The following is a 23416-nucleotide window of genomic DNA, read 5'->3' as shown; positions in this document are numbered from 1 at the left end:
AGTCGTGCTATCGGCCTTGGATCCGCGTATCTAGTGTAAACGCGGTTTCACACATAAATAACGTGCCACATCTGGCCCTTTGGTTTTATGGCGTCTTAGCGACGGAGCAATTTATAGATGGCGACCTTGTTAACCAGCAGTCCGGGCTTGCCAGGAGCAGCGGAGTCCAAGACACTGTTGGGGACGGAGGAGGGGCGAGGGTCAGGAGAGACCTAGGGTCCTAGATCTTCAGCTCAGAGGGTCGCTGGAGGGAGGGAACCAACCGGCGCGTTTGGGGGAAGTGGGCCAAGGCAGGGGTGGAAGGCCTCTCCCCGCAAAGCCGACCATGTGGCAGCTGAAAGAGCCATCGAAGCCCAAGTGTGTTTGCGCTCATACCCAATTTATTACCGCTGAACATATGGCCAATATTTTGACTCACGTCAGTCCGGCAAGGAAAACAAACAGAGCGCGCGCGACGCGGGGGAGCGGCCCCCTCCGCTGGGGCTGCGCTGTGGCCGCGGGGCCGGAGCTGGGAGGGTGGGGCCGCTGGGCCCGGAGCCTGGAGCCGGGAGCCAGGAGCCGGGAGGGGGAGCGCTCGCCGGCCGCGTCGAGCCGCCGCCCGAGCGCCCGCGACTCTGCAGCCGCCCGCGACTCGGAATAAAGAGCGGCCGCGACCTGCGCGCTAGCCCAGCCGAGGCTCCAGCGGCGCAGCCGCGCTCCAGGTGAGCCTCCAGCTCGCGCGCGTTTCCGGTGGACGCGGGATGGGGGTGGCGCAGGGCGCCTGGCGGAGCCCGAGACCCGCAGCCGAGCCCCGCGGTGGCGATGGAGGAAGCTCGGCGTCGCCCTCGCTGCCAGGCGCGGACTGTCTGGTCCTCCTGCCGCAGCCACCCGGCGCGGGAACGCGCTCCGGGCACGGTCCCAGTGGCTTGCCAGCAGAAAGGGGTCTCGGTGCATCGCCGTCGCCGCCGGGGCTCGGGTTCACGGCGGACCCCGGTTACGCGCCCCTCGCTCTCCCGGGTCCTGACTCGGATCGGTCCCCAAGCTGCGTAGTACGGACGCAGCAGGTGGGCAAGTGCTGGACCTCCGAAGTTCTCCCCGACTTCGCGGATCACGGCGGGAGTGGGGAGCACTGGAGGACGGGCAGGGCCCCTCTGTAGCGCCTGCAGTCAGGAAAAGTTTTACCTGCCGCCGAAGCCAGGTGCTCCCGCCGCTGCGCACTTTTCAGTGCGTTCAGGGAAAGCAGTACTGTCCCAGGGGCTAGGAAAGTGCGGGGCTGGGGGGTGGAGGAGGAGGGAGGGGCGCGGTGCCCGCGGCGGTCCCCGCCTGCGGTCCCCTGAGCCCCGCCTGGTAGGGCGCGCGGTGGGGGAAGGGCGCAGAGAGAGGGGGGTCCGGGTAGGTGGAGGACTAGATAAAGACGCGCCTTGAAATGCGGCGGGGCTGTCGCCGCAGCTCCGGGAGTAGGAGGCGGAGCGGGCGCGCGGAGCGCCTGGCTAGCTCCCTCCCATTGCCCGGGGCCGGTTGCGCCTCAGCTGGCGGGGCTGCGGTGAGGAAGGGGCGGCGGCTGCACACAAATCCACCGGGTAAGTAGACCCTGTGCGTCGCGGGGGGCTCGGGATCGGGGATTGAGACAGAGGCAGAAGTCCCGAAGGTAATTTGGAGATGGCGCCCAGTGGAGACACGGGCTTCTCCTCAACCGAAACTGGGACGTGAGGGGACGGTGGTGATGAGCAGGAGGGCAAGTGGCGGGAGTCGCAAACAGGAGGAGCCGGGGCTGAGGGCCCGCGCAGTGACTGAGGTCTCTGGAGAGAGCGACTGAAGCCTGGAGTTTGGGTGGCGAGTGTCGCCCGGGCCACGCCCGGCGCCGGACAGTTCTCATTTGTGTCAGTAGAGATCGCCAGAGGATCAGAAATGAACCTCGGTGGGGTCCTTGTCTCCGAGGGGCGCCCCCTCCGCCCCAACCTCCTCCCATAACACACACGCACACATTACCAGGAGGCCCTTTGGAGCTCCTCTGGCGCCTCCTTGACTTTGGTGGCTGTTGGGGATGGAAAGGGGACGTTGCGTCTAGGGATAAGTTGTGGACCTCTACATTGGAGAGAGAGAGAGAGAGAGCCCGAGGAACCCCCTCTCTGTGCCGGAGGGCCCGAGGGTGCATTTCCCTGTCCTTCCCAGACCCAGCCCCTAGCTAGAGCTAAGAGCGTGCCTTCCCCGCGCCACCAACAACTACTTTTCACATCAGCCTGCCCGACCCAGCTTAAAGTGCTGAATGCTAACCGGTTAGGAGAGCCGCTTGTTTTCCAAAGTCTTGTGGTAATGATTTTGTCACGTGTTAAGAAGTAAATTCAGATAAGAGAGTGCTTTCAGCGCGTGTTTCCTGGAGAAACCCAAATCTCCCTTATTGAAATCGCCCTCATCCGGGGAAGGTCGGGCTTGGCTGAAAGAACGTTCCTGAAGGCAACACTGACGATGCGTAATCTCATTGTAACATATTTAATCATTAGAGCAGCGCGAACGAATAAAGCGAAGGGGTTCGCCCGGGGGGACGTGGTGTTTGGTTCCCCAATAAGCCAGTGATAACGGATTGGCTGGGACAGGCTCGTTTGGCCCGAGGGGGGCTTAAAGCTACGTTTTTAAAGAAAATATTGGAGGGAGGCCGGTTCCATTTTGTAGAGTGCCCGGAGCCACAGTTCTTGTTCAATTTAACATCCATGAAAGTTAAACGGCTTTCTTCGTCTTTTATTTTATTGGATGCATTTTTAAAGATCTCATTAAAGTGCATTTATCAAAGTCCTAACATATGCCCGCAGGGTCTTATGCCCACACAATGAGACTGATTAATAGAAAGACAAATACTAATTTCTATTACTCTTTACATCCTCGGGAGATAGTTGCCCCTTTTGTGGTGGGAGGGAGGCAGATAATTGGGAAAGTGTTGTATATTTTGCCTTGAAAAAGAATAGAAAGAAGAGAGCTTACCTGGATGCCTTCCTCCTGCACCCACACTTAATCGAAGGGATCTCCGGGTTCTAGGTCCCAGGATCAGTTCTTCTCTCAGTGGCATCAATGGGGTTCCCGCCCCTCTGGAGGAAGGGGGTGGGGATTTTCCCTCAGACACAGAATCTGAACTCAGTCTCTGGGTCTCGAGAACTTATCTACCCAACTCCTTTTTAGTTGACTTGGGAAGATTGTCCATCTGGGAGGCATCCACTCATTCTTCCCTTCCTGGGGCAATTTAAAGAGTTAATATAATATGGATCAAAGCGGGAAAAAAAACTCACCTTAGGCTTGAACCCAAAGCTGGCTGAGATTTCCTTTCTTTTCACACTAACGCCCACTTTCTCTTCCACCTGTCCCAGTGGCTGTGAGTCTCTCCTGCCAGAGATCTGCGGGGCACGGTCTGGCCTCTCCAAAGTTGCAGGCTCACACAGCTTAAGGCCTCCCCAACCCAGAGACTCCGCTCTGCCATCCCACAGACAGAAGGGAATTCCTATGACCCTGTTTCCTTCTCCGGGGGCAGAAGTTGAGGACAATTGGAGCTGGGACTGATTTTCATTTTCTGGTTAGGGAAAGTCCCAGCATAGGATAGTATTCCCCGATTTCTTTCATCCAGGACGTGAGAGCTGACACCTCTGCTTCCTGCAGTCCCTGCTCCCACACTGGAAGGTGAAGCCAAAGTGGGGCTGTTTTGGAGATGCCATCCTTAAGGTGAAGTCTTTATCGCCACACTCAGGGACCAGATTGGGTGACATTTTCCTTCCCCATTGATTTCAAGTGCATGCCACGCTCTGAGTCTCCAACCCAAGATAAAATAAACCTTCCCCCTCCGACAAAACCTTTGTGTCCGCGCCGTTAATCCTTGCTGGAGCAGGAAGGTGCAACGCGCTTTGTTTCCAGAGTGAATGAAGACAAACGCTTGCACCTTGGCGCTAACCAGACAATAAACTAATCCACTTGAAGGTTGTTATCTGAGATGGGATGTGCGAGGGCCTGAGAGCTCAGCCACATACTGTACCAGGAAAGGAGTTTCTTTTCAACCCTTTTTCATTCCAAAAAAAAAAAAAAAGACGAAGAAATGAAATGAAATCAAACAAATTAGTGTTTCCAAATAAAGGGAAAAGACCTTGTGTGTTTAATGATTGGAAGCGGTTTTGTGGGTGGGGAGTGTGAGGGGTGCTGCCTAGGGCTGCTGAAGCTTTGGGCTCCTCAAGGTCGCCCCCTCTTTAGAGCAGGCCCCAAGACCCCATCCCCCACCTCCGAAGACTTTTTCTGCCCTTAACTCCCCTGGAGGACAGGGGCCAGGTACCTGCCCTGCAAGCTTTCACCACCGGCTTGAACAGGGAAGGTTGCGAACAGAGCGCCGCCTCCCAAGAGGTGCCTAGAACAGAAATGCGGGGAGGGTCGAATGCCGTCCACGGAGCCCACTTCTTCCACAGGCAGAAGAAAGGCTCCCCTCCGTGGGGTGTGCAGAGGCCCCGCCTGCTCTCTCCTGTATCTTCCTTTCTTGCCTGGTTTGCTGTTGTTTAGAGCGCACCCCCCTCCCCAACAGGGGGCATAAAGCTGAGGCATAGGAGGGCAGCAGTCGGGAACGCAGGGTGCCTCTGGGCGGCCCCCGTGCCCTGGAGCGCAGAAAAGGCGCTCGTGTTTGAGCTACCTGGGAAAGTAAACAGGTAAACACTGGGCCGACTTAGAGGGCCACTTGTCCTGGAGTGGGGCCACTTAGCCTGTGTACATTCGCCTCCCCTCCCGGGCCTCCGGCGATTGTTCAGCCTCCCCGCGCCTGCTCCAGACGCCTGAGCCCGAACTCAATTTGTTGCGGAACCCAGAGCAGCAGAGCGAGAGAGGCTTTCCTCTAGGGTCCAGGGGCACAGGTTCTCTTCCTCCCCTCTCTTGCCTTTCCCCCGGGCCTAGGACTCCCAATGCATCCGTTCTCAATCTAGGAAGAATGAATAGAGTTAGAGATGTGTACGGAACCTGGAGCCCCAATGCAGATAATAAAGATGGAGTTGAAGGATCCAGTTTTTCAGGTGACCCCAGCAGGGGTGTGCGGTGTTCGGGACGCTAAGGAGACACCAAGCAAATCTCCTCCGGCCCGGGGCAAGCTGGGTTCAGAACTTCCAGCACCCGCCTCAACTTCCTCCCCAAGCACACAGCAGAACGAGGCATCTTGCAGAGTACCTACCAGGTCTCCAGACCACGGCAGCTGAGCCCAAAGCTCAAACCCAAACTTGACGGATTGGAGGACATTGAACTCGCTTGGGTGCAAGATGGTACCTGGAAAGAATTTACTAAAGAATGCCGAGTGGGGGAGACGAGAGGTTATCCAAGTGGAGCTGAAACTGGTGCAGGCAGACGCTGACAGGGTGGGGGTGGTGGGCCGTTACTGAAGAACTCTCCGGAGGGTGAAGCGAGTGGGGCAGGGCCTCTCAGCCTTCGGGGTGTGCGGGATCGCAGGGAACAGAAGCTCCCGGGCTCTAAAAGGCCGAGCTGTGGTACTCGCGGGGAGGCCTCTTGGGGAGTCCTCAGGATGCAATCACCTGTTTAATTGGGGCAGAAAAGGTGCTTTTGGCGCCTGGCCCCTAGGCCCTTTGGGCTCAAGCCGGGCCCAAGAAATTGAGGAGACATTGGACTGCGCTCTGGGTACCGGACTTGCCCTGGCCTCCAGCTGGGTCTGCGCAGGCCTCCCGGCGTCCACAGGCCGCTCCTGGGGGACTTGCATTTTATGATCTTCCACTAACAAGCCCAGTTTCTCCCCTCCAATTACGGGCCTCCCAGCGGTCTCCCTGCGCCTTTTCAATTGCAAATGTTAACGCTCTGGAAACGGACGCTGGAACCACACGGGCGAAGAAGTGATGGGGAAATGGAGTCTCGAGGTCCCGGGAGAGGCTGAGTGCTGTGGACCCGGCAGCACCGATCGCGGAGGAGGCAAGGCTGAAGCTCTCTCCAGTTCTCTCCCTCCCTGCCCAGCTGCCCCAGGCCAGGGGAAAGAAAAATTGGAAGAGTCGCTGGGGTGAGAGTGTAGGAGGGGCCGGCGGCCTGCAAGGGCAGGGGAAGAGGGCGTCTCCGATGCTCCGGCAAGAGGACACCTCAAGCTGAGACCCAGAAGGATTCAACTGGTCATTGAGGCTAAGGGGCAGGCGCAAGGACAAACCCAGCCTTTGAGAACTGGGCTGAGGGCCTCCTTCTCTAGGCGCCTATGGCAGCACCCCTTCCCCATGATTAATTCCAGGAGCCAGGATTCCCCTAGGAAAGCAGTCCTCTCTCAGGTGCTCTGGTGACCTTGCAGGCTCCCAAGGGTGAGGGGAGGAGACTTGATCAGTAGCAGCGGTGCTGATTTAGATCCTGGGAAGAAAGGCCCACTATGCTGGGGCAGGGGGAGAGAAGTTGGGAACTACATGGAACTTCAGCGAGGTGGCTCCCAGCTGAAGAAATGAACACGCTTTGGGAGGCCTCTGCGGGCACTCCCCCGCCTAAGATGGCTCTGGGGATATGCGAGAAACGACACTTGCTGCCAAAGACCCCTTTGCCACCCGACCCAAGAATTTGCCTGGCCCAACCAGGCCCTATTCTGGGCCCCCATCCTGGTGGCTGCCCTGGTCCCCAAGAGAGCCTCCACCCCCTTAGGACTGAGGAATAAGAGGAGGAACAAAAGGAGGGTCTTTGCTGCAACGCTTGGGATGAGAAACTTTTTTTCTCACCAGTTATTTATTTAGCAACTGAGTAACAATAGCAGTGGCAGGCCCACCCCCGCCCCTGGATCCAAACTCGGCGCTTCCCGACTCCTGGAGAACCAACTTCCCTCCTCCGACGGGGCAGAGCGACGAGCTCCCACGTGAAAGGGGCGGGTGGGAAGGCCTGAGAAAGACAGAGATGGAAAGCGAGAAAAAAAAAAAAAAAAGCACGAAAAGTAATAGGTTCGAGGAACACGCATCAGTTTCTAATTCTTCCAGGAGAAAAAAAGGGGGTAAGGAGGGGGAGAAAGGAGAAAAGAAAAAGTAGGAGGAGAAAGAGGAATCGGGGAGCGTCGACATGAAGGGGTTTCCTTAATATTGTGGACGGATTCAGAAATGAATGAAGAGATAGTCCATTGAAAAGGGTTGAATGCCATGACAACTAGGAACAACCTTAGATTTATTCCAAACAGTTAGGACACATTGAAAGAGAGCGTCAATCATGTATTATTTCGCCACTGAAATAAATGCAAAAACCGAGCTGGGACAAAGGCTTCCAACGGGAGCGGGACATTTGTCTACATTTCGCTCATTGTCCGCAGCTTAGCAATCGGTTTGTATTTGTGTTTGCCCGGGTCCGACCACCCAGGACGTGCCGACGAGGGGCTCGCTCTAACCTGGGCCATTGTCACCCACGTCACATACTGGGGACGAGGCAGCGAGGGCTGCAGAAAGCCGCCGAGCGGCTCAGGGAGAGGTGCCCTCACCCGGCGCTGGCAACCCGGGGGCAGCCGGGGCGCGGCGGCGGCCGCGGCAGCTGCGCCCAAGGAGGACTCTGCGCCCGCGCGCTCAGCTCGACCCGAGCCCAGGCAGCCCAGGTTGTGGGAAGACTAGACCTGGACCCCGCAGGGGTGGCCTTCTGTGCTCCTCCCCGCCCCCAGACAAAGCTCCTTCCTGACACTCGTCTGGGGTGAACGAGCATCAGGTAGCCATTCTACCCCCCCGCACCCCCCCAAAAAATTTTTTAACTATGAGTGCGGCGTGGTCTTTTCCAACCCCAGCGCCGAAGAGAAGGTGCAAGTCCCGGGAAAGTTCAGTTCCCAGAGCGGAGAGTGGTTGGAAACTTCACACTAACCTGACTTAACCTGGAAACGAGGAGCGCGTACTCCGAACGCGCCCAGGGCATCCAAAAGGAGACCACACTAAAGAACTCGCGTGGGAGAAGAAAACGGGGGAGAAAACGCAGCATCGTCGGGCCACCCAGCAACCCTCCTCCCCCGCAGCTTTCTGGGTCCTCACCCAGGCTGGAGACACAACCCCCACCCCCACCTCCGCAATCCCGCCCAGCCGCCTTCCCGCTGCTCCACCTCTAGCCGGAGGCTGGAGAGGGAGGGGACCGGAGAGGGAGGGATAATAGAGGGCAGGAAAGAGCAGGGCCGTCTGCCCTTTCCTCCACCAGGGGAAAGAGGCCCGCAGAGCCCAGAGGCAGCGGGGCCAGGGTCCGACCCCAGCCGAAGTTAGAGCTCCTCACTCTTACCCCGCCCTCCCCGGGACCGCCCGCAAAGCAGAAAGTGAACTGCGCGTCCTCCTTGGCCGCAAAGAGGTGGAGGCGGGGGGTTAGGGGTGGGAGGTAGGGGGAGGCGGAGTGAAGGAAATAAATGAGTCTTTAGCAAATAAAGGGCGGCTGGAAGGGGGCGGGTCGCTTGATGGTGGCTCTGGCCCGCCCGGAGCGGAGCTCTCTCCTGGGTTTCGGGCTCTCTCGCGGTTAACTGGAATCAATTACTTGCCTTGTCATTTCTAGCACTCATCCTTAAGCCTCAACCAAAATATTGACCTAGGAGGCTTACAGAAGTTGGGCTCTTGCCATTTGAACCGGATCTTGTTTAGGGAACCACCAGCGATGGAAAGGAGAGATTTCCGCAGCTTGGCCTTCGCCCCCTCCCCCTTTTCCAAAGGCGCCACAAATCGCCAATTTTCCGGCTTGCTGGGGGTGGGCGCGCGGGGGCGGGGAGGTAGGAGCCGGTGAATGTTAAAGAGGATTTTTCCCTCCTCCTGGTTTCTGTTTTGTTTTCTCTCCTCCTCCGCCCCACCCCCACCTTTTTTAAGATGCAATTTGTTAAAACGGCCCTTTCAAGTGTGTGGACTCGCGAGCGACGCGGTGGCCCTTTGTATGTAAATACTGGTTTTTTTTAAAAAAAAGGCTCGCCCCGTCTTTGCAATTAATTGACACGTTACACCTCTCATCTTGCTCTAGAGGGCCGTTGGCTGGGAGCGCGGAGCTCCCCAAAACCCACAATTTCACATCTGCAAATACTGTCTTCATCCACTTGACTCCCAAGACCCGCCCACACGTGGCCAACCTTTGCGTTTTTAATGTCTCTTCCCCCTTTTTTCCACCCTTCTCCCGCTCCCTCTCTCCCTCCTCCTCCCTCCCTCTTTCTTTCCCTCCCTCCCTCTCTTTCTCCCCCTCTCCCCCCCTCCCCAGGTTCGTGAGTGGAGCCCAGCCTTATATGGACTGATCGCTCGGGCAATGGCCCATTTTTTCCTCGCCACCAGCCGCCACCGCGCGCCGAGCGGCCGCCTGAGCCCAAGCTGACGCCGCCTTGGCACCCCTCCTGGAGTTACAAACTAAGGCCGGGGCCCGCGGCGCTCGGCGCGCAGGCCGCCCGGCTCCCTGCGTCCATTTCCGAGTGCTTTCAAAGAAGACAGAGGCACTGGGGTGGGCTTCCTTTTTTTCCTCCCCATCCCCAGTTTCTTTCTCTTTTTAAAAATAATAATTATTCCAATAATTAAAGCCAATTCCCCCCTCCCCTCCCCCAGTCCCTCCCCCCAGCTCCCCCCTCCCCCGCCCGCCGGGGCTGGGGAGCGCCACGAATTGACCAAGTGAAGCTACAACTTTGCGACATAAATTTTGGGGTCTGGAACCATGTCGCTGACCAACACAAAGACGGGGTTTTCGGTCAAGGACATCTTAGACCTGCCGGACACCAACGATGAGGAGGGCTCTGTGGCCGAAGGGCCGGAGGAAGAGAACGAGGGGCCCGAGCCAGCCAAGAGGGCCGGGCCGCTGGGGCAGGGCGCCCTGGACGCGGTGCAGAGCCTGCCCCTGAAGAACCCCTTCTACGACAGCAGCGACAACCCGTACACGCGCTGGCTGGCCAGCACCGAGGGCCTCCAGTACTCCCGTAAGTAGCAAAACTTGGCTGCCGAGGCCGTGGTCCCCTCCATTCCTGCGGCCGCAGCCTGGGCTGGACGCTAGGAGTGAAAAGGGAAGGGGCCATGTAAGCCCAGACCCCCTCACCCGGATTCCTAGAAAGATTTTAAACACTTGTATAGGATGTCCTCTGCCCTCCTCTTCAAGCCCCCTTAGTTCCAGGAAAGAACTTGGTCTCCAAAATTTATTTTCAACGCGAGAAATTAAGGAGAAAGAGGGAGAAGGGCTATACCTCCCAGGGGCTGGTATGTGGTGTCAACCGGGACTGATGGCTCCAGCCGCAGCCCCCGGACTGCGGCCGCTGGGAGGGACTGGCCTGGCGCCCTGGAGGTAGTCAGCGAGCCTCGTCCGGGTACGGGTGGAGGGTGGGGAGGATTTGGGTGGCCCGGGTATAAATAGCTTACCCTGCCCCCTGCGCGATCATAGAGGACGCTTTGTGCCGTGCAGGGGGTGTCTAGAAGGCCCGAAAGCAGAAACGAAAGCCCCCAAAAACCTGCCTTAAATGACCAAGGCGATCAATGCTGGGATTGTGGGGTTTTTCTTTTAAAAATCTGCCCACGTCTCTCCAGAGAGGAAACCGCTTAAGGGGGCCGGAGCCCTTAACCCGCGATGATCTTCAGTGCGCCACTCCCCCCAAAATTCTCACCCAAGCTATGTGAGCCCCTTGAAACGCGACACCCTAGGCCCCACTCCTGCGGATTTCCCTTTTTACCCTGGGAGGCCCCGACGTCCTCGTGAGGCGTAGAGCAAGGCAGGGGTCACGGCAAAGGCAGCGGGGCTGGGCTGCCAGGCGCGGAGTTCCAGGGTCGCACGGAGGATCCAGGGTTCTCCGAGTCCGGTGCAGGCTGCGCGCGGCCTCCAGACGCCTGACGCGCTTCTCTCTCCCCCTCCCCCCAGTGCACGGTCTGGCGGCAGGCGCGCCCCCTCAGGACTCAAGCTCCAAGTCCCCGGAGCCCTCGGCCGACGAGTCACCGGACAATGACAAGGAGACCCCGGGCGGCGGGGGGGACGCTGGCAAGAAGCGGAAGCGGCGGGTGCTTTTCTCCAAGGCGCAGACCTACGAGCTGGAGCGGCGCTTTCGGCAGCAGCGGTACCTGTCGGCGCCCGAGCGTGAGCACCTGGCCAGCCTCATTCGCCTCACGCCCACGCAGGTCAAGATCTGGTTCCAGAACCACCGCTACAAGATGAAGCGCGCCCGGGCCGAGAAAGGTATGGAGGTGACGCCCCTGCCCTCGCCGCGCCGGGTGGCTGTGCCCGTCTTGGTCAGGGACGGCAAACCGTGCCACGCGCTCAAAGCCCAGGACCTGGCAGCCGCCACCTTCCAGGCGGGCATTCCCTTTTCGGCCTACAGCGCGCAGTCGCTGCAGCACATGCAGTACAACGCCCAGTACAGCTCGGCCAGCACCCCCCAGTACCCGACAGCACACCCCCTGGTCCAGGCCCAGCAGTGGACTTGGTGAGCGCCGCCCCAACGAGACTCGCGGCCCCAGGCCCAGGCCCCACCCCGGCGGCGGTGGCGGCGAGGAGGCCTCGGTCCTTATGGTGGTTATTACTATTATTATAATTATTATTATGGAGTCGAGTTGACTCTCGGCTCCATTAGGGAGGCATCGGGAGGTTGCCTGCGTCTCCTTGGAGTGGCAGATTCCATCCACCCAGTTCTGCCCATGCCTCTCCTTCTGAACCTTTGGAGATGGCTGAACTCTACGCCGTGTTTACAGAATGTTTGCGCAGCTTCGCTTCTTTGCCTCTCCCCGGGGGGACCAAACCGTCCCAGCGTTAATGTCGTCACTTGAAAAAGAGAAAAAGACCGACTCCCCACCCCTGCTTTCGTGAATTTTGTAAAATATGTTTGTGTGAGTAGCGACATTGTCAGCCGTCTTCTAAAGCAAGTGGAGAACACTTTAAAAATATAGAGAATTTCTTCCTTTTTTAAAAAAATAAGAAAATGCTAAATATTTATGGCCATGTAAACGTTCTGACAACTGGTGGCAGATTTCGCTTTTCGTTGTAAATATCGGTGGTGATTGTTGCCAAAATGACCTTCAGGATGGGCCTGTTTCCCTTCTGGGTCCAACTCCTTTCTTTGTGGTTTGTTTGGGTTTGGTTACGTTTGCGTTTTCCCCTGCTTTCTTCCTTTCTCTTTTTATTTTATTGTGCAAACATTTCTCAAATATGGAAAAGAAAACCCTGTAGGCAGGGAGCCCCCTGCCCTGTCCTCCGGACCTTGAGCCCTGAACTTGGAGCTCAGCTATTCGGCGCGGTTCCCCAAGAGCGCCGGGCGCAGAAAGCTTTCGATTTTTTAAATAAGAATTTTAATAAAAATCCTGTGTTTAAAAAAGAAAAAAAGAAAAAAAGAAACAAGCCCTGCCCTCCCATTTGTCTGACTTTGTAGCCCTGCGCCGGGCCGGAGGCCTGGGGCTGGGAACCAGGCCTGGCCGCCCGCGGGGCTCCCACGGGCGGTTCCCCTCGGGCGGGGAGGCCAAGGCACGGGGGCCCTGGGGCGGGCGGGGCTCCCGGTGCAGACCCCTCCGACCACAGGCTGCACCCCGCGCCTAGGGTTGAGGCGGGGACGGGAACGCTCGGCTTCCGGCCTACGAGCGGTCGGCCCGAAGCCCAGGGTCGCCCACCCTCTCCCCGGCCTCTCCCCTGGTCTCGCGCGCTGTCTGAACCCCGGGCGGCAGCGTCCGGCTGCGGGAGGAAAAGTGACTTCGGGAGCCGCAAAGGCGAGGAGAGCAAATCCCCCTCGCTGGCCCAAATCTACGAGTGGCTTCTTCAGCCTGAGAAGCTGTTGAAGTCACTACACTGGATGACTTTCACTTTGTTGCGTTTGACTTATCTCACGCTAAGAAAGTGGGTGGGTGGGGGTCTGAGGTTAAGACTGGCTGCCTTCTCCCCAATCCCCACCCCTTTTCAAAGTCTGCGGGCTGGTGCTGACCTAGGAGACCCCTAAGGCCGGGGGTGGGAGCGGTCAGGGCGTGCTAGGCTTTGGCTTAGGGGGTGTGTGGTGGAAGTACTCGGGGTCCTGGGCTCGGGGTAGGGAGGGGATCCTGCAGCCCTCTCTAGGCTCTTTGGCCCCAGGAAGCCAGGGAGCGAGAGTCTTTGGCAATCCCAGAAAACCGTGCCTCCCCCTTCCCTTCCGCTCCCATCCTTTCCGGGCTTCCTGGCCTCTCTCCGGGGACTGGATCCCGGGCCTCCTTCCCTCCAGCGTTCGGCGGTGTGCGGTCCCCGCAGGTCAGTCCTGGGCGTGGGACTGGGTGGATTGCTAGGAAGTAGAGGTTTGGGGGTGCGGTGAGCGCCCCGGACGGGAAGCGGGCACACAGCCCCGGGCTCGCCCGGGAAGGGCGCATCCATCTTTCCGGTGGGGAACTGATTCCATCCCACCCTTGTCGCTGGGGGCAGATCTCCTTGGCGGATGCTCGCGCACACTTGGCCACGCGGGGGAGCGTCTTAGGAAGCCTGGCAAACTGGAGGATGAGCCGTTCTCCTCTACCTCGCAGGTTTCTAAAAATACTTGGGGCTCTATAGCTCAGAGCCCAGCGGGTGCTGTGAGACTCCGGGGGACTGAAAGTCGGCGCATTTGGAAATTGTATCTCTGTTCTCTCCGAAGCTGCACCATCAAGGCTGGGAGTGGTGTGGCAATGAGGAGGCCGGGCAAAGGGAGAGGTCCCAGCTGACTTTCTCGCTCCCTCTAGTTGATGATCAGGTTTAATTCAATATCTAAAGCAAACATGATTATCCGTGCGACCAAATCTGCGCGTCGATAGCACTCAGCGCAGAAGCCCAGGGACGCGATGACACTTTATTCCCGCGTTCCACACCGCCCCTGGGTAATTGAGTGCTCGGGAGTCTTTCTAATACCCCAGTAAAGGTCCTTTCCCATCTCCAGGCTCATCCTTGGGGAAAGGGCAGTTTTTCTAAATGCTAAAAGGTCTCCCTTTGTTCTCCACACTACCTTGGCAATGTTTGGGGGCTTATGTCTTGCGGTTTTGAAAGGCCAATGAATTTCTCCCAAATAGTTTTTTGTGCAATAATTGAATGCCCAACATGCACTGGTACTAACCACTCAACATCCACCTGCAACTTCCCCTAATCCCAAAATCCTCTGGGAGGAAAGGTGGGGGTTTCAAGTCTCTTGGAGCGGAGTTGTCAGAAGGCCTGAAGAAATTTTGACTCTTCCAGGCCCCAGGGCTTCCAGGGTGAGAATGATCACAAGAGACCCCCAGGTTTCCAGAGAGGAAGGGGGAAGCGTGGAAGGTCCTCACCCTGGCAGGCTTCCACCGCTTGCTCATTGAGGACACATTTGGAGCGGTGGCCAGGACCACGGGCCTGCAATCTGGGTGTGCGCTTCTGCGGCCGGCCGGGAGCCCGGGAGGTGGGCCCGGCGCCCGCCTCTCTCTGTCCTCGGGTCCCCACGGAGTCAATAAAAGCGCCTGCGGAGCCCTGTGTGGCCCTAACCCCAGCGCCCTGGGAGCGCACCCGGCGCGGGGTCCGCTTCAGCAGTCTATCTTCGCCCAATCTACAGCGGGCGGTACAAAACCGCACAATGGGAAAGCTGGGAGCCGGAGATGTTAGAGGCGTGCATATTAAAAAGAGACAGAGAAAGGATCGAGGGGACAGAGAGAGGGGAAGAAGGAGAAGGGGCCCGCCCCCCACCCCCCGCCCCACCCCGCACCATTCAGCGCGCTTATCGCGGGCAGTGAATCCCGGAGTCAGGCAGAAGTCTCCTTGGGGTTTTGTTGGGCCTGTCACTGGGTCCCTTTGTCATCCGCGGGCTCCATGCTGGATTCCATATGGCCAGCTGGGCCGAGGGAGCGCGAGGAGGGACCCGCACAAAACCTAAATTGTGTCCGGCTTTCAAACCCTGTATTGTTGTCTGTGAAAGGAAGACGCATTAAAAATTCGTGCTATATCTATTGGGGAGGAGGTTGGAGGAGGGGAGAAAAAGCCACCCCTGTCTTTGATGGCTTCGGAGGGCGCTTGCCCCGCCTAGGCCCCGTGACACTGAAAGCTGGATCTCTCTTATTCTCTCTCTCAAAATCTCTCTTTTTCTCTCCTCTCATAATCTCTCTCTCGTAATCTCTTTCTCTACTTTCATAATCTCTTACTCTCATAATCTCTCTCTCTCTCTCTTCCTCACTTCTCTCCTTCCTTTCTTCTTCTCTCTCCTTGACTCTAACGCTGGGACGGCAGTCCGCGAACCTGCGCCTTCAGGGTTTGGGCTCACTTGTGCCCACTTTGCTCACTCCTGTGTGTGTATCAGGAAACTAACTTCTGCCTGGGAGCTCTGCACCATCGGGCCGTCCTGGGGCTCGGGAGGCAACTCAGGGTACCCAGGGCCTGGGTGATGCTCGGTCCCCTAGGGGCTTAGAGGCTCCTGGGTAGATGAAAATCCACCCCCCTGATTTCGCAACCCACCGGCCCCGAAGGGCCCGCGCGCCGAGCTGCGCTTCCACTCACCGCGAGAAAGGTTCTGAGAGGCCAAGGGCGCCGCTCAGTCCCGGGCCCAACTGTACTTGGGCTGCAGCCTGTTCCAAGGCGACTTGCGCCCGGCCGGGGCCACTTCGTTACCAACCCCAAAGAGCTAAAGACGCGCGGGTTCATTTGAATTACGTGCGGGGGTCCATCCCACTGGCCTCTTGGTGCGATGGGAAACCACTTCAGAAACTTCTTCCAACAGCGTCTCTCCCCATGTTGGAGGAGGGAGATACTTCCTCTTTAATTTTCAATGTCTCCTGTATCGTGTGCTTACAAAATTCAGTACCAGGGAGACACAGCAGGGCTTCCAAGGAATTTGCCCATTTTTTGCCTCCTCTAAGCGGTTCAAATTGGCACGAGGCAGTCGGAAATAATCTGGGTCATGCCTTCTCCCCTGCCATTGCCAGGTCAAAACTCCCATAAGCAGTCCCCAAATAAACCATATGTACTAAACAAAAATAGTTGATGCTGAGCTCTGTGGAAATAAAAAATGGAACCCAGATATGTTCCCCACAAAGTCACTCAGCCCTTAATGAGCAGAACTGAGCTGGTGGAAATTCCGACTAATGGGAAACTTGGATGTGCCCCCTTTCCTATTTAGTACAAGGGTCATATTTAGTAGAATCAGATAATTTGGTAAGAGTGGAAGCCCCCCTTCTCAACGTTCCCACCTCAGATTGGGAAATAACTTATTTCCTTACCTATTGACTGTTGGGCTTAGTTGAGACCTGGTGTGGATTTCTCGAGCCTTTTCAAGAGCCTGGTCATTGAAAAGCTAATCCAATATTTACCGAGCATAAGGACAGTTCTCAGACGTATTTATTAAGGCCCATCGCTAAGTGATTACTTGGACTGAAGACAAAGGCCAGGGGAGGGGGCGTCTAGGCGCACCAGATCCTTCCCAGTTGGGCTCTCCCCACCCAGAACCAGGAAGCCGGGAGCGCGCTTCTGCGGTGCTGACGTTCCACTCCCAGTGTTAAGTGGCGGGAGGATTAGATACTGTGCTGGGCGGTATTTCAGGAAATATGTACTTGTGGCTTCCTGAGAGGCCAGACGCAGTGACACTCTAAACCGTGTCGATATATCATCTTTTATCCAGGATCTGCAAATAAACCCCTGATCCCCCCGGCGCATTATAGCCGTCGCTATCTCGCCAAGGAAGCGATCTGAGTTTTATTGCTTTCACCAACGCCCCAAGACACACACACACACACACACACACACACACACACACACACACTCCTCTCTCGCACTCTGATTTTTAAAGGTTCTCTTTTTTCCCTCCCGAGGCATCGTTATTAATAAAGAGGCGAATAGGCCTCAGCGCCGCCATCCGAGCAAGCGAAGAAATGCGGGCCTGCAGTCCAGGCCCGCGCGCGGATCCCGCGTCCGCTCCACGCGCCCCCTCGGGCGGGAGAACAGTGCGTGTGCCTCTTGCTGCCGCCGCCAGGAGGCGCCCGAGCCCCGCGTTCCCGAGCGTCTCTGCGCGCGGGTCTGGGCCGAGCTCGGGAGCCGCCGGGAGGCAACTGCGCATCAGCGGACTCGCGGCCTCGGTCGGAGCCGGGTGAGTGGTGCCAGGAGGCGGCGGCGACTCGGAATCTTGGGGAGAGCCGCGAGTCAGACGGCGGCGGGTGCGCGGCTGCGTGGGAGGTGCGAGTGGACCTATCTTCTGCTGTGGTTTTCCTGCCGTGCCTCTTCTCCACGTGCGTACCACCGCCCGTCCCAGCCCCAGTTTCCATCGTGTTTGGGCGCAGACCACAGCCGACTGGTCCAGGAGCGCTCTGGCCACTGGGAAGACCCCACTAGGCGCCAGGGCGCACGGTCTCCGCAATCTCAGGGCCCCTGGCGGCGTCTGCCCCGCGGGTGGACACGGGGAGGGCGGTGCTACGAGGGCCTGGAGAGTGGGTGCCCGCGTGGGGAGGCGGCCCGGGGAGCGCAGGTGCGATGCGGAGGAGGGACCCGGTTTGGGTGCAGGTTTGCGGGGCGGGGGTTCTGGGAAGGAGAGACCCTCGCCTTCCGCCCGCCCTGGATCCGGGTCCCTCCGGACCCCTGGCTCCTGCCGTTCGCCGCTTGGAAGCGGGGCAGGGGCACCGTCCAGTCGCCAGGGGGAGACGCCGCGCCGACCCGGACCGTGGGGTCCGGGCCCGGGAGACAAGAACACCCCCACCCAGTAGAGCACCCCGGGCAACCCTCACTCCGTGCTAAGGCCTCGGCTAGCGTGCAGAGGTGTCCGGGAATGGAAAGGACACGAGGGCGTGGACGCCTCGCACTCCACTCACGCCTGGTGCCTTTCTGAGAGGCTAGGCGTGGGGCAGCGGGTAGGGGACAAGGGTGTGACATTCCTCAAGGTCCTCCCCCCAACAAGAGTAGGGCCTGCAGTTACAGCTTGATTCGTTGGTTGTTGGGTGGAACCGCCTCACATCAAAGGCATCGTGGTTCCAAACACTGACCCCTTTATTTTCCTAAGCCGCCGCTTTAAAACCAGCTGTCGGTGGGCCGATGAGGGCGTCTGCAGTACCCAGACTTTCCGCGGGGCGGCGCGGTTGGATAAGAAAAGGCCCCCGGCTGGGGCGCGGAGCGCAGCTCAGGCACCTGCGGGATTCGAGATATCCCCACGAGGTGTCTTCTACACCAGGGCTGCATTCCCTAAATAATAAAAACTCCCTGCCCTTGCACTTGGTGCCTGGAGTGCGATGAAGAGGCTGAAGGTATCCAGTCCTTCTCCCCTCCCTCCTCAGGCTGCTGATGTGACATGCGTGTAACGGTCACCCCACGCAGGACGTGGAACATTTCCACCACCCCAAAATGTTCCCTTCTAATGGAATAACGTGTTCTGTCCTAACAAAAGAATAGCTCAATACTTAAAAGTATCAGTTGAAAGCTGCAGATGAAAAATCCCGTCCGCCCTTTGTTGCTTGTTCTCGCCTGTGGTATTTTTACCTTTCTTCATAAAACGATACAAAGAAAGCCCCAGATCGCTGACCCCAACCTCTGTCGCACCTGAAGACGATGACCATCACTGATGCCACGTATTGAGCACCTTCTAGGCCAGGCGCCTTCTCCGTGCTTCTCCTCCTCATCAAGTCAGATCATCATAGCCAATCTGTCCTTCTGCAGAAGAGCCTGTTTCAGAGAAGTTAAGCACCCGATCTTATAATCAAGCCAGTGTTCTGACAAAGAAAAGCATTCTGGGAGTGGAGGTGGGATCTACCAGGGCATCCTCTCCTATTCCAGGAGAGTGGGCAGGGGTGGGGGAGGACATAGATGCCCTCCCACTCTGCAGAAGGCAGTTAGTTGGGTGGCTACTCCACGGGGCAGGGTTCTGCCAGTTCTCCTCTGGCAGCCAGTGCCCAGGTCCCATCCTGGTTGGTGGGGGCTGGGCCAACCCCTTGGCATCATCGGGGAAGCCTGTATGTATACCAGCACCTCCACTGGGTGCCAAGTGGCCATCCTGGCCAGCGAGTGTCCCCTGAGAACTGAGGGGGAGTAGGCTGAGGGTCTACCTGAGGGGCACACTCTGATGCCTGTTCTCACTGCCTGGGCCTTCCATGGTTTCAATGACATGAGCAACTCCCCTCTCCCCACAGGATGATAAAGGGCACACACAAAAAATAGATTTTTAAGTAGCCAATTGATCTTACTGCTTTAATTAAATGATTACCTTTTTGTCTAATGTGGGGAAAAGGTAAAATAAGTTAACATGTTCTTCTGGGTATAGTGTTGGGCTCCCTAATCTGAGAGATTTGCAAGTTTTTGTTTTGTTGAGACAGGATCTCGCTCTGACACCCAGGCTGTAAGTTCAGTGATGCTATCATAGCTCATTGCATCCTTGAACTCCTGGGCTCAAAAGAGCCTCCTGTCTCAGTCTTCCCAAGAGCTGGGGCCACAGGTGTGCACCACCATGCCCAGCTATTTTTTATTTTTATGTAGAGATGTGGTCTCACTGTGTTTCCCAGGTTGGTCTCCAACTCCTGGCCTCAAGCTATCCTCCCACCTTGGCCTCCCAAAGCACTGGGATTACAAATGTGAGCCACTGTGTCCAACCACAAGAATTATTAAAAGGAATTTTACTTAAGTATCTACTTCCAGATCTCTCCATGTTTTTTTTAACTCTGCTAGTTACAAAATAAAAGAATTACCTCATCAGCCTCTGTAGGGGAAGATGAATTGTGTGGAATGGGTTTGAAATGAAGGATAGTTAGATGTAGAAGGTAAAGCAAAAGGAATCAGCTTTTTGTGTCTGTGACAGAGGATCTGATACTTGATGGTCTGACCACAAGGTATCTCTCAGAAATTGCCAGTCCTTTTCACCCAGTGCACAGCCAGCTGCTTTGAGCAGAGAGAGCCATGGTTGGAACTCCTGCTTTGTGACTTGGGGGAGGAGGCAGAACTTGCCGCAGAATGCAGCCACTGCCCACAACCCCTGCACACTCCTCTTCCCTTGCACTGGCTTCTTGCTGCCAACATCTGCAAGTCTTTGCCTGGAGGTGGAGCAAGAGGGTGCTGGGCCCATTAGACAGGTGGCTAGTGCTGGAAGTTCATGGTCTTCACCCAGTTTCAGGTAGAGGTTGCAGGATATACGGCCCAGCTTCCTGGCCCCAGGTGGAACAACCCTGAGACATGTTCGCCATTTCCCACAGGCCTCCCAGTGGGACTGAGCCCTAGTTGTCTTCAGTGGCAATCTGCTCATTACCACTTCTTGTGTTGATTTTTTTTCCCTTCACTTTCTCATTTTTCCATTTCCTTGTTGGTCCCAATTAACTATTTGCACATGAATCTTTGCCTCAGGGTCTGCACCTGGGGGACTCCAAAGACACAGACACTTGAGCTCTTACTCTGCCTTTATCCTAGACCTAGCATTGGTCTCCAGAGGTCACTCATGACTTAATGGCCCATCTTAATGGCCTCTTTCCCCATGTGTTCCTTGGGAATGTCCACTGTTGATGCGTCTTTCTGTACTAAGTAGAGTTTTTGGGTGGCAAGGAGGCAGTTGGCACAGGGAACTATGTAGCAAGGGACATGGAGACTAAATAGCAGCTGGCCCATTTCTCTGGCTTCTCATGGCCAAGCCTGGCACACACAGCTGCCCTTGTGCAGATCCAGAACTATGGCTCTTGTTCCCTCAGGACCCATCCTCAAAGCTAGTGACTTGGTCTTTTCCTATGACAAAGGAGCTCTCAGAATGTGGCAGTCCCCCTTCTTAGGGGGAGAATCTGACTGGGTCAGGGAGGCACTTCCAGTTTGCAGAGCCCCCATTGGTCAGGTTCAGTGTCCAAAACACCTGAGGGGCAAGTGGCTTTTTGAAGTCCAACCCATATGGCTACTTTTGACTTAGACATTCAAGGCACAGGAACACATGACATAGGCACAGGGTGTGACAACTGCATGCAGAAAGAGCCACTCTCATTCCTCAGAAGAGGCTGTGGAGATGAGTGGCTGAGCCATGTGCCCCAAAATTCATGTCGAAGTCCTAACCCCGGTGTCTTAAAATGTGGCCATATTTAGAGGTAGAACCTTTAAAGAGTGAGCTAGGTGAGAGTGATTCATAAGGAGAGGCCCTACTTCAGTGTGACTGGCATCCTTAGGAGAAGAAGAAATTAGGGCGCAGACACACAGAGGGGACAGCGCGTGAGGACATGGGGAGGAAATGCCAGTTGCAAGCCAAGGAGAGAGGCCTCAGAAGAAACCAGCCCTCCCGATACCTTGATCCTAGACTTCCAGCCTCCAGAACTGTAAGAAAATACATTTCTGTTGTTTAAGCCACCTGGTCTTAGAGTTCTATCTTGAATTTCTCTCTGCTTTAGACTTTTCTGTTTTGTTTTTTAGCCTAAGTGTTATTGAAAAGAGCAGAGAAGATAGAGTGCAGGCCCCTAGAGACAGGATGGAACGGAACACGCAGTGTGAGTCTGCCTCCTGCTCAGCATACGCTCTTGGTCCCCACTGGTCCATCTCACTGCTGACTGGCATCCTGCAGAACAGACAGATTGCACAGGGGCAGCTCTTTCCTCCAAAGCTGCAATGTGGTTCACTAAGTCCTCAGATTTGGGAACTCATCCAGGCACTTGAATTCAAACATACAGTTCTGATCTAAGACTTCACAGGTAAGAATATCCAAAAAGGTGAGCTTTCTCCCTGGAAACCATGATTTCCTCAGAAACAAGGAGAAATGTTTCAGCTGCCCAGGTTGCAGTTCCAAGTATGGAGGCTTCCATGTTTCATGATCAGGGTCATGGTGGAGCTGTTTCAGCTGCAGGTGGGATGCCACCATTTGCTTCTCCCTGATGTCTCCTGGCACCTTTCATTCTTCAGTCTCACCACTCTGAAGAAGCGTGCTTGTGAGCGCCGCGGGACGATCCAGGACGTTCCAGGATTGTGGACGATCCTGTTCTTCCCATCTGTGAGGTAAGGCAGATTAGGAACATCCAGGTCCGGCTTGAATTTCACATCCAGCCATTGGCTGTCACCAGGGGCTCCTGCAGATGAATCACCGTTTCCCCTCCCAGGAGCAGGCAGGTGGTCAGCACCAGCCCCAGAACATCCCGGCCACCCATCTCCATAGGGCTTGGATGACATGATGATGCTCTCTGTGCCTTTGAGGACAGCGCCTTGGGTCTTTGTACACTAAATCCCACCTTGTCCTCTCCTCTAGTTGAAACAGCCATTTCCCAAATCCCAATCTGATGAAATCCTGTTCTTCCTTCCCTCATGTTTCTCTAGGTCTTCTTTGGACTCCCAGAATGTAAAGTCAGCATTCCCTTGAGCCTTTTGGGGACTTATAAGCACATTGCCCAAAGTCCACCTAACTCCAGGTGTATCCTGTAGAACCAGTATTCTAATTCCTACATTTAAAGGTCTTACAGGACCACAGGGTGTGCATAAAAAGCCTGCTGCGAATCAGAGTGCTTCAATTGAGTATTAATGAGATAGAGGAAAGAGGCTGTGAGTGCAGACGATGAGTTCCTGAGTAAATGGACTCCAGAGCCAAAGGTGTTCTCCACACAGAGAGAATGACTGTACCCAGGGAAGGAGCTCAGACTCACCTGGACAAGCCCTGAGGGGACAGCCATGTCCCAGTGTGGCTAGGAGGGTTTGGAGCTCTGGGCACGTACCCCATGTCTGCTTGATTCCCCTCCCACCAAGTTCTACTTAGGTGAGTTGTGCTCATTCTTGCTTTCCCAGGGCCTGGATCACAGTTCCTCAAGCTTTGTGATACAAACAAATCACCTGGGATTTGGATAAAATGCAGATTCACGTTCAGCAGCCCTGGCGTTCTGCATTTCTCATGAGCTCCAGGAAGACACTGGCGCTGCTGGGTGGTGAGGGATTGGCAGGCAATTCCAGGTGTTGCCTTAGAGATGGCCTGCTATTGCACTGCCAGTAGGTAGCTGCCACAGTGATGGCCGCTCCAGAGCAAGGGGAGAACCTTTTGAAAAGGGTCCTTGAATCATTTGGGAAATAAATCAAGCCATATGAGTAAAAAGTAATCAAAAAATACATTGAATATTGGAACCAGAGGAAATCTTAGCATCATTTTGTAATGACTCCCTGCACAAATTTTCCAGATGAGGAAACCAACAAAGCCAGGTGGCCTGTGGCTGAGGAGCAAGATGCTCAGCGAGGTCTCCCTGCTGCACTCCCATGCACTTCCACAGTGATACCCTGCTGACAGACACAGGAAATGTTGAACATAGCTATCTTTAAAATTAAGACCATGACTGCCCTAAACATTTACAAAGGACCAACCATGAGAAAAAAGCCTGTACCAGAAATCAGAAGATGGCTTTTGTCCATGTACAACCTTGGGCAAGTTAATTACTTATCACTGCTCTCTGAGCCTTTTTCCCCACTGGTTACAAAAAAAAAGAAAAGGATATGCCTGCCCTTCCTAATTCACAGGGCATTGCAGGGAGGTAAGGTAGTTAATATGCTGAATCACTTCAGAAGGGTGGAGCTGAACTCACAGTGGGAACCCTGTCACACACACATTTCCATGACAAGGATATTGGTGAGGTGAGGGAGGTGGGGAGAGGCATGAGGATGGGAGACAAAGGGGTGGGATAGGGAATGGGGGAAGGAG

The 23416-nt window shown here is 56.1% G+C and overlaps 1 protein-coding gene and 1 long non-coding RNA gene across 5 annotated transcripts; both read left to right on the top strand.

Annotated features, from left to right (window-relative positions):
* Window positions 1–592: 592 nt before the first annotated feature.
* Window positions 593–14509, top strand: NKX2-2 (NK2 homeobox 2). Of its 2 annotated transcripts, none has more exons than XM_007961628.3 (3): window positions 593–701; window positions 9133–9832; window positions 10759–14509. In XM_007961628.3, the coding sequence occupies exons 2-3, from the start codon at window positions 9574–9576 to the stop codon at window positions 11319–11321; spliced, it is 822 nt and encodes a 273-aa protein (XP_007959819.1). In that variant the 5' UTR covers window positions 593–701; window positions 9133–9573; the 3' UTR covers window positions 11322–14509. The 2 variants fall into 2 exon arrangements, with proteins under 2 accessions (XP_007959819.1, XP_007959825.1); XM_007961634.3 differs by lacking the exon at window positions 593–701 and adding an exon at window positions 1137–1559.
* Window positions 14510–14531: 22 nt separating this feature from the next.
* LOC103220837 (uncharacterized) lies at window positions 14532–23182 on the top strand. Of its 3 annotated transcripts, none has more exons than XR_012090066.1 (3): window positions 14532–16903; window positions 21649–21741; window positions 22519–23182. It is a non-coding gene; the product is annotated as an uncharacterized lncRNA (long non-coding RNA). The 3 variants fall into 3 exon arrangements; XR_012090069.1 differs by having other exon boundaries at window positions 14535–17042; XR_012090067.1 differs by having other exon boundaries at window positions 14535–21440.
* The last annotated feature ends 234 nt before the right edge of the window (window positions 23183–23416 follow it).

Source organism: Chlorocebus sabaeus, chromosome 2, assembly GCF_047675955.1.
Source record: "Chlorocebus sabaeus isolate Y175 chromosome 2, mChlSab1.0.hap1, whole genome shotgun sequence".
In the NCBI taxonomy this organism is placed as follows: Eukaryota; Metazoa; Chordata; class Mammalia; order Primates; family Cercopithecidae; genus Chlorocebus; species Chlorocebus sabaeus.
The sequence above is the reverse complement of the archived record's forward strand: the minus strand, read 5'-3'. Positions and strand labels throughout refer to the sequence as shown.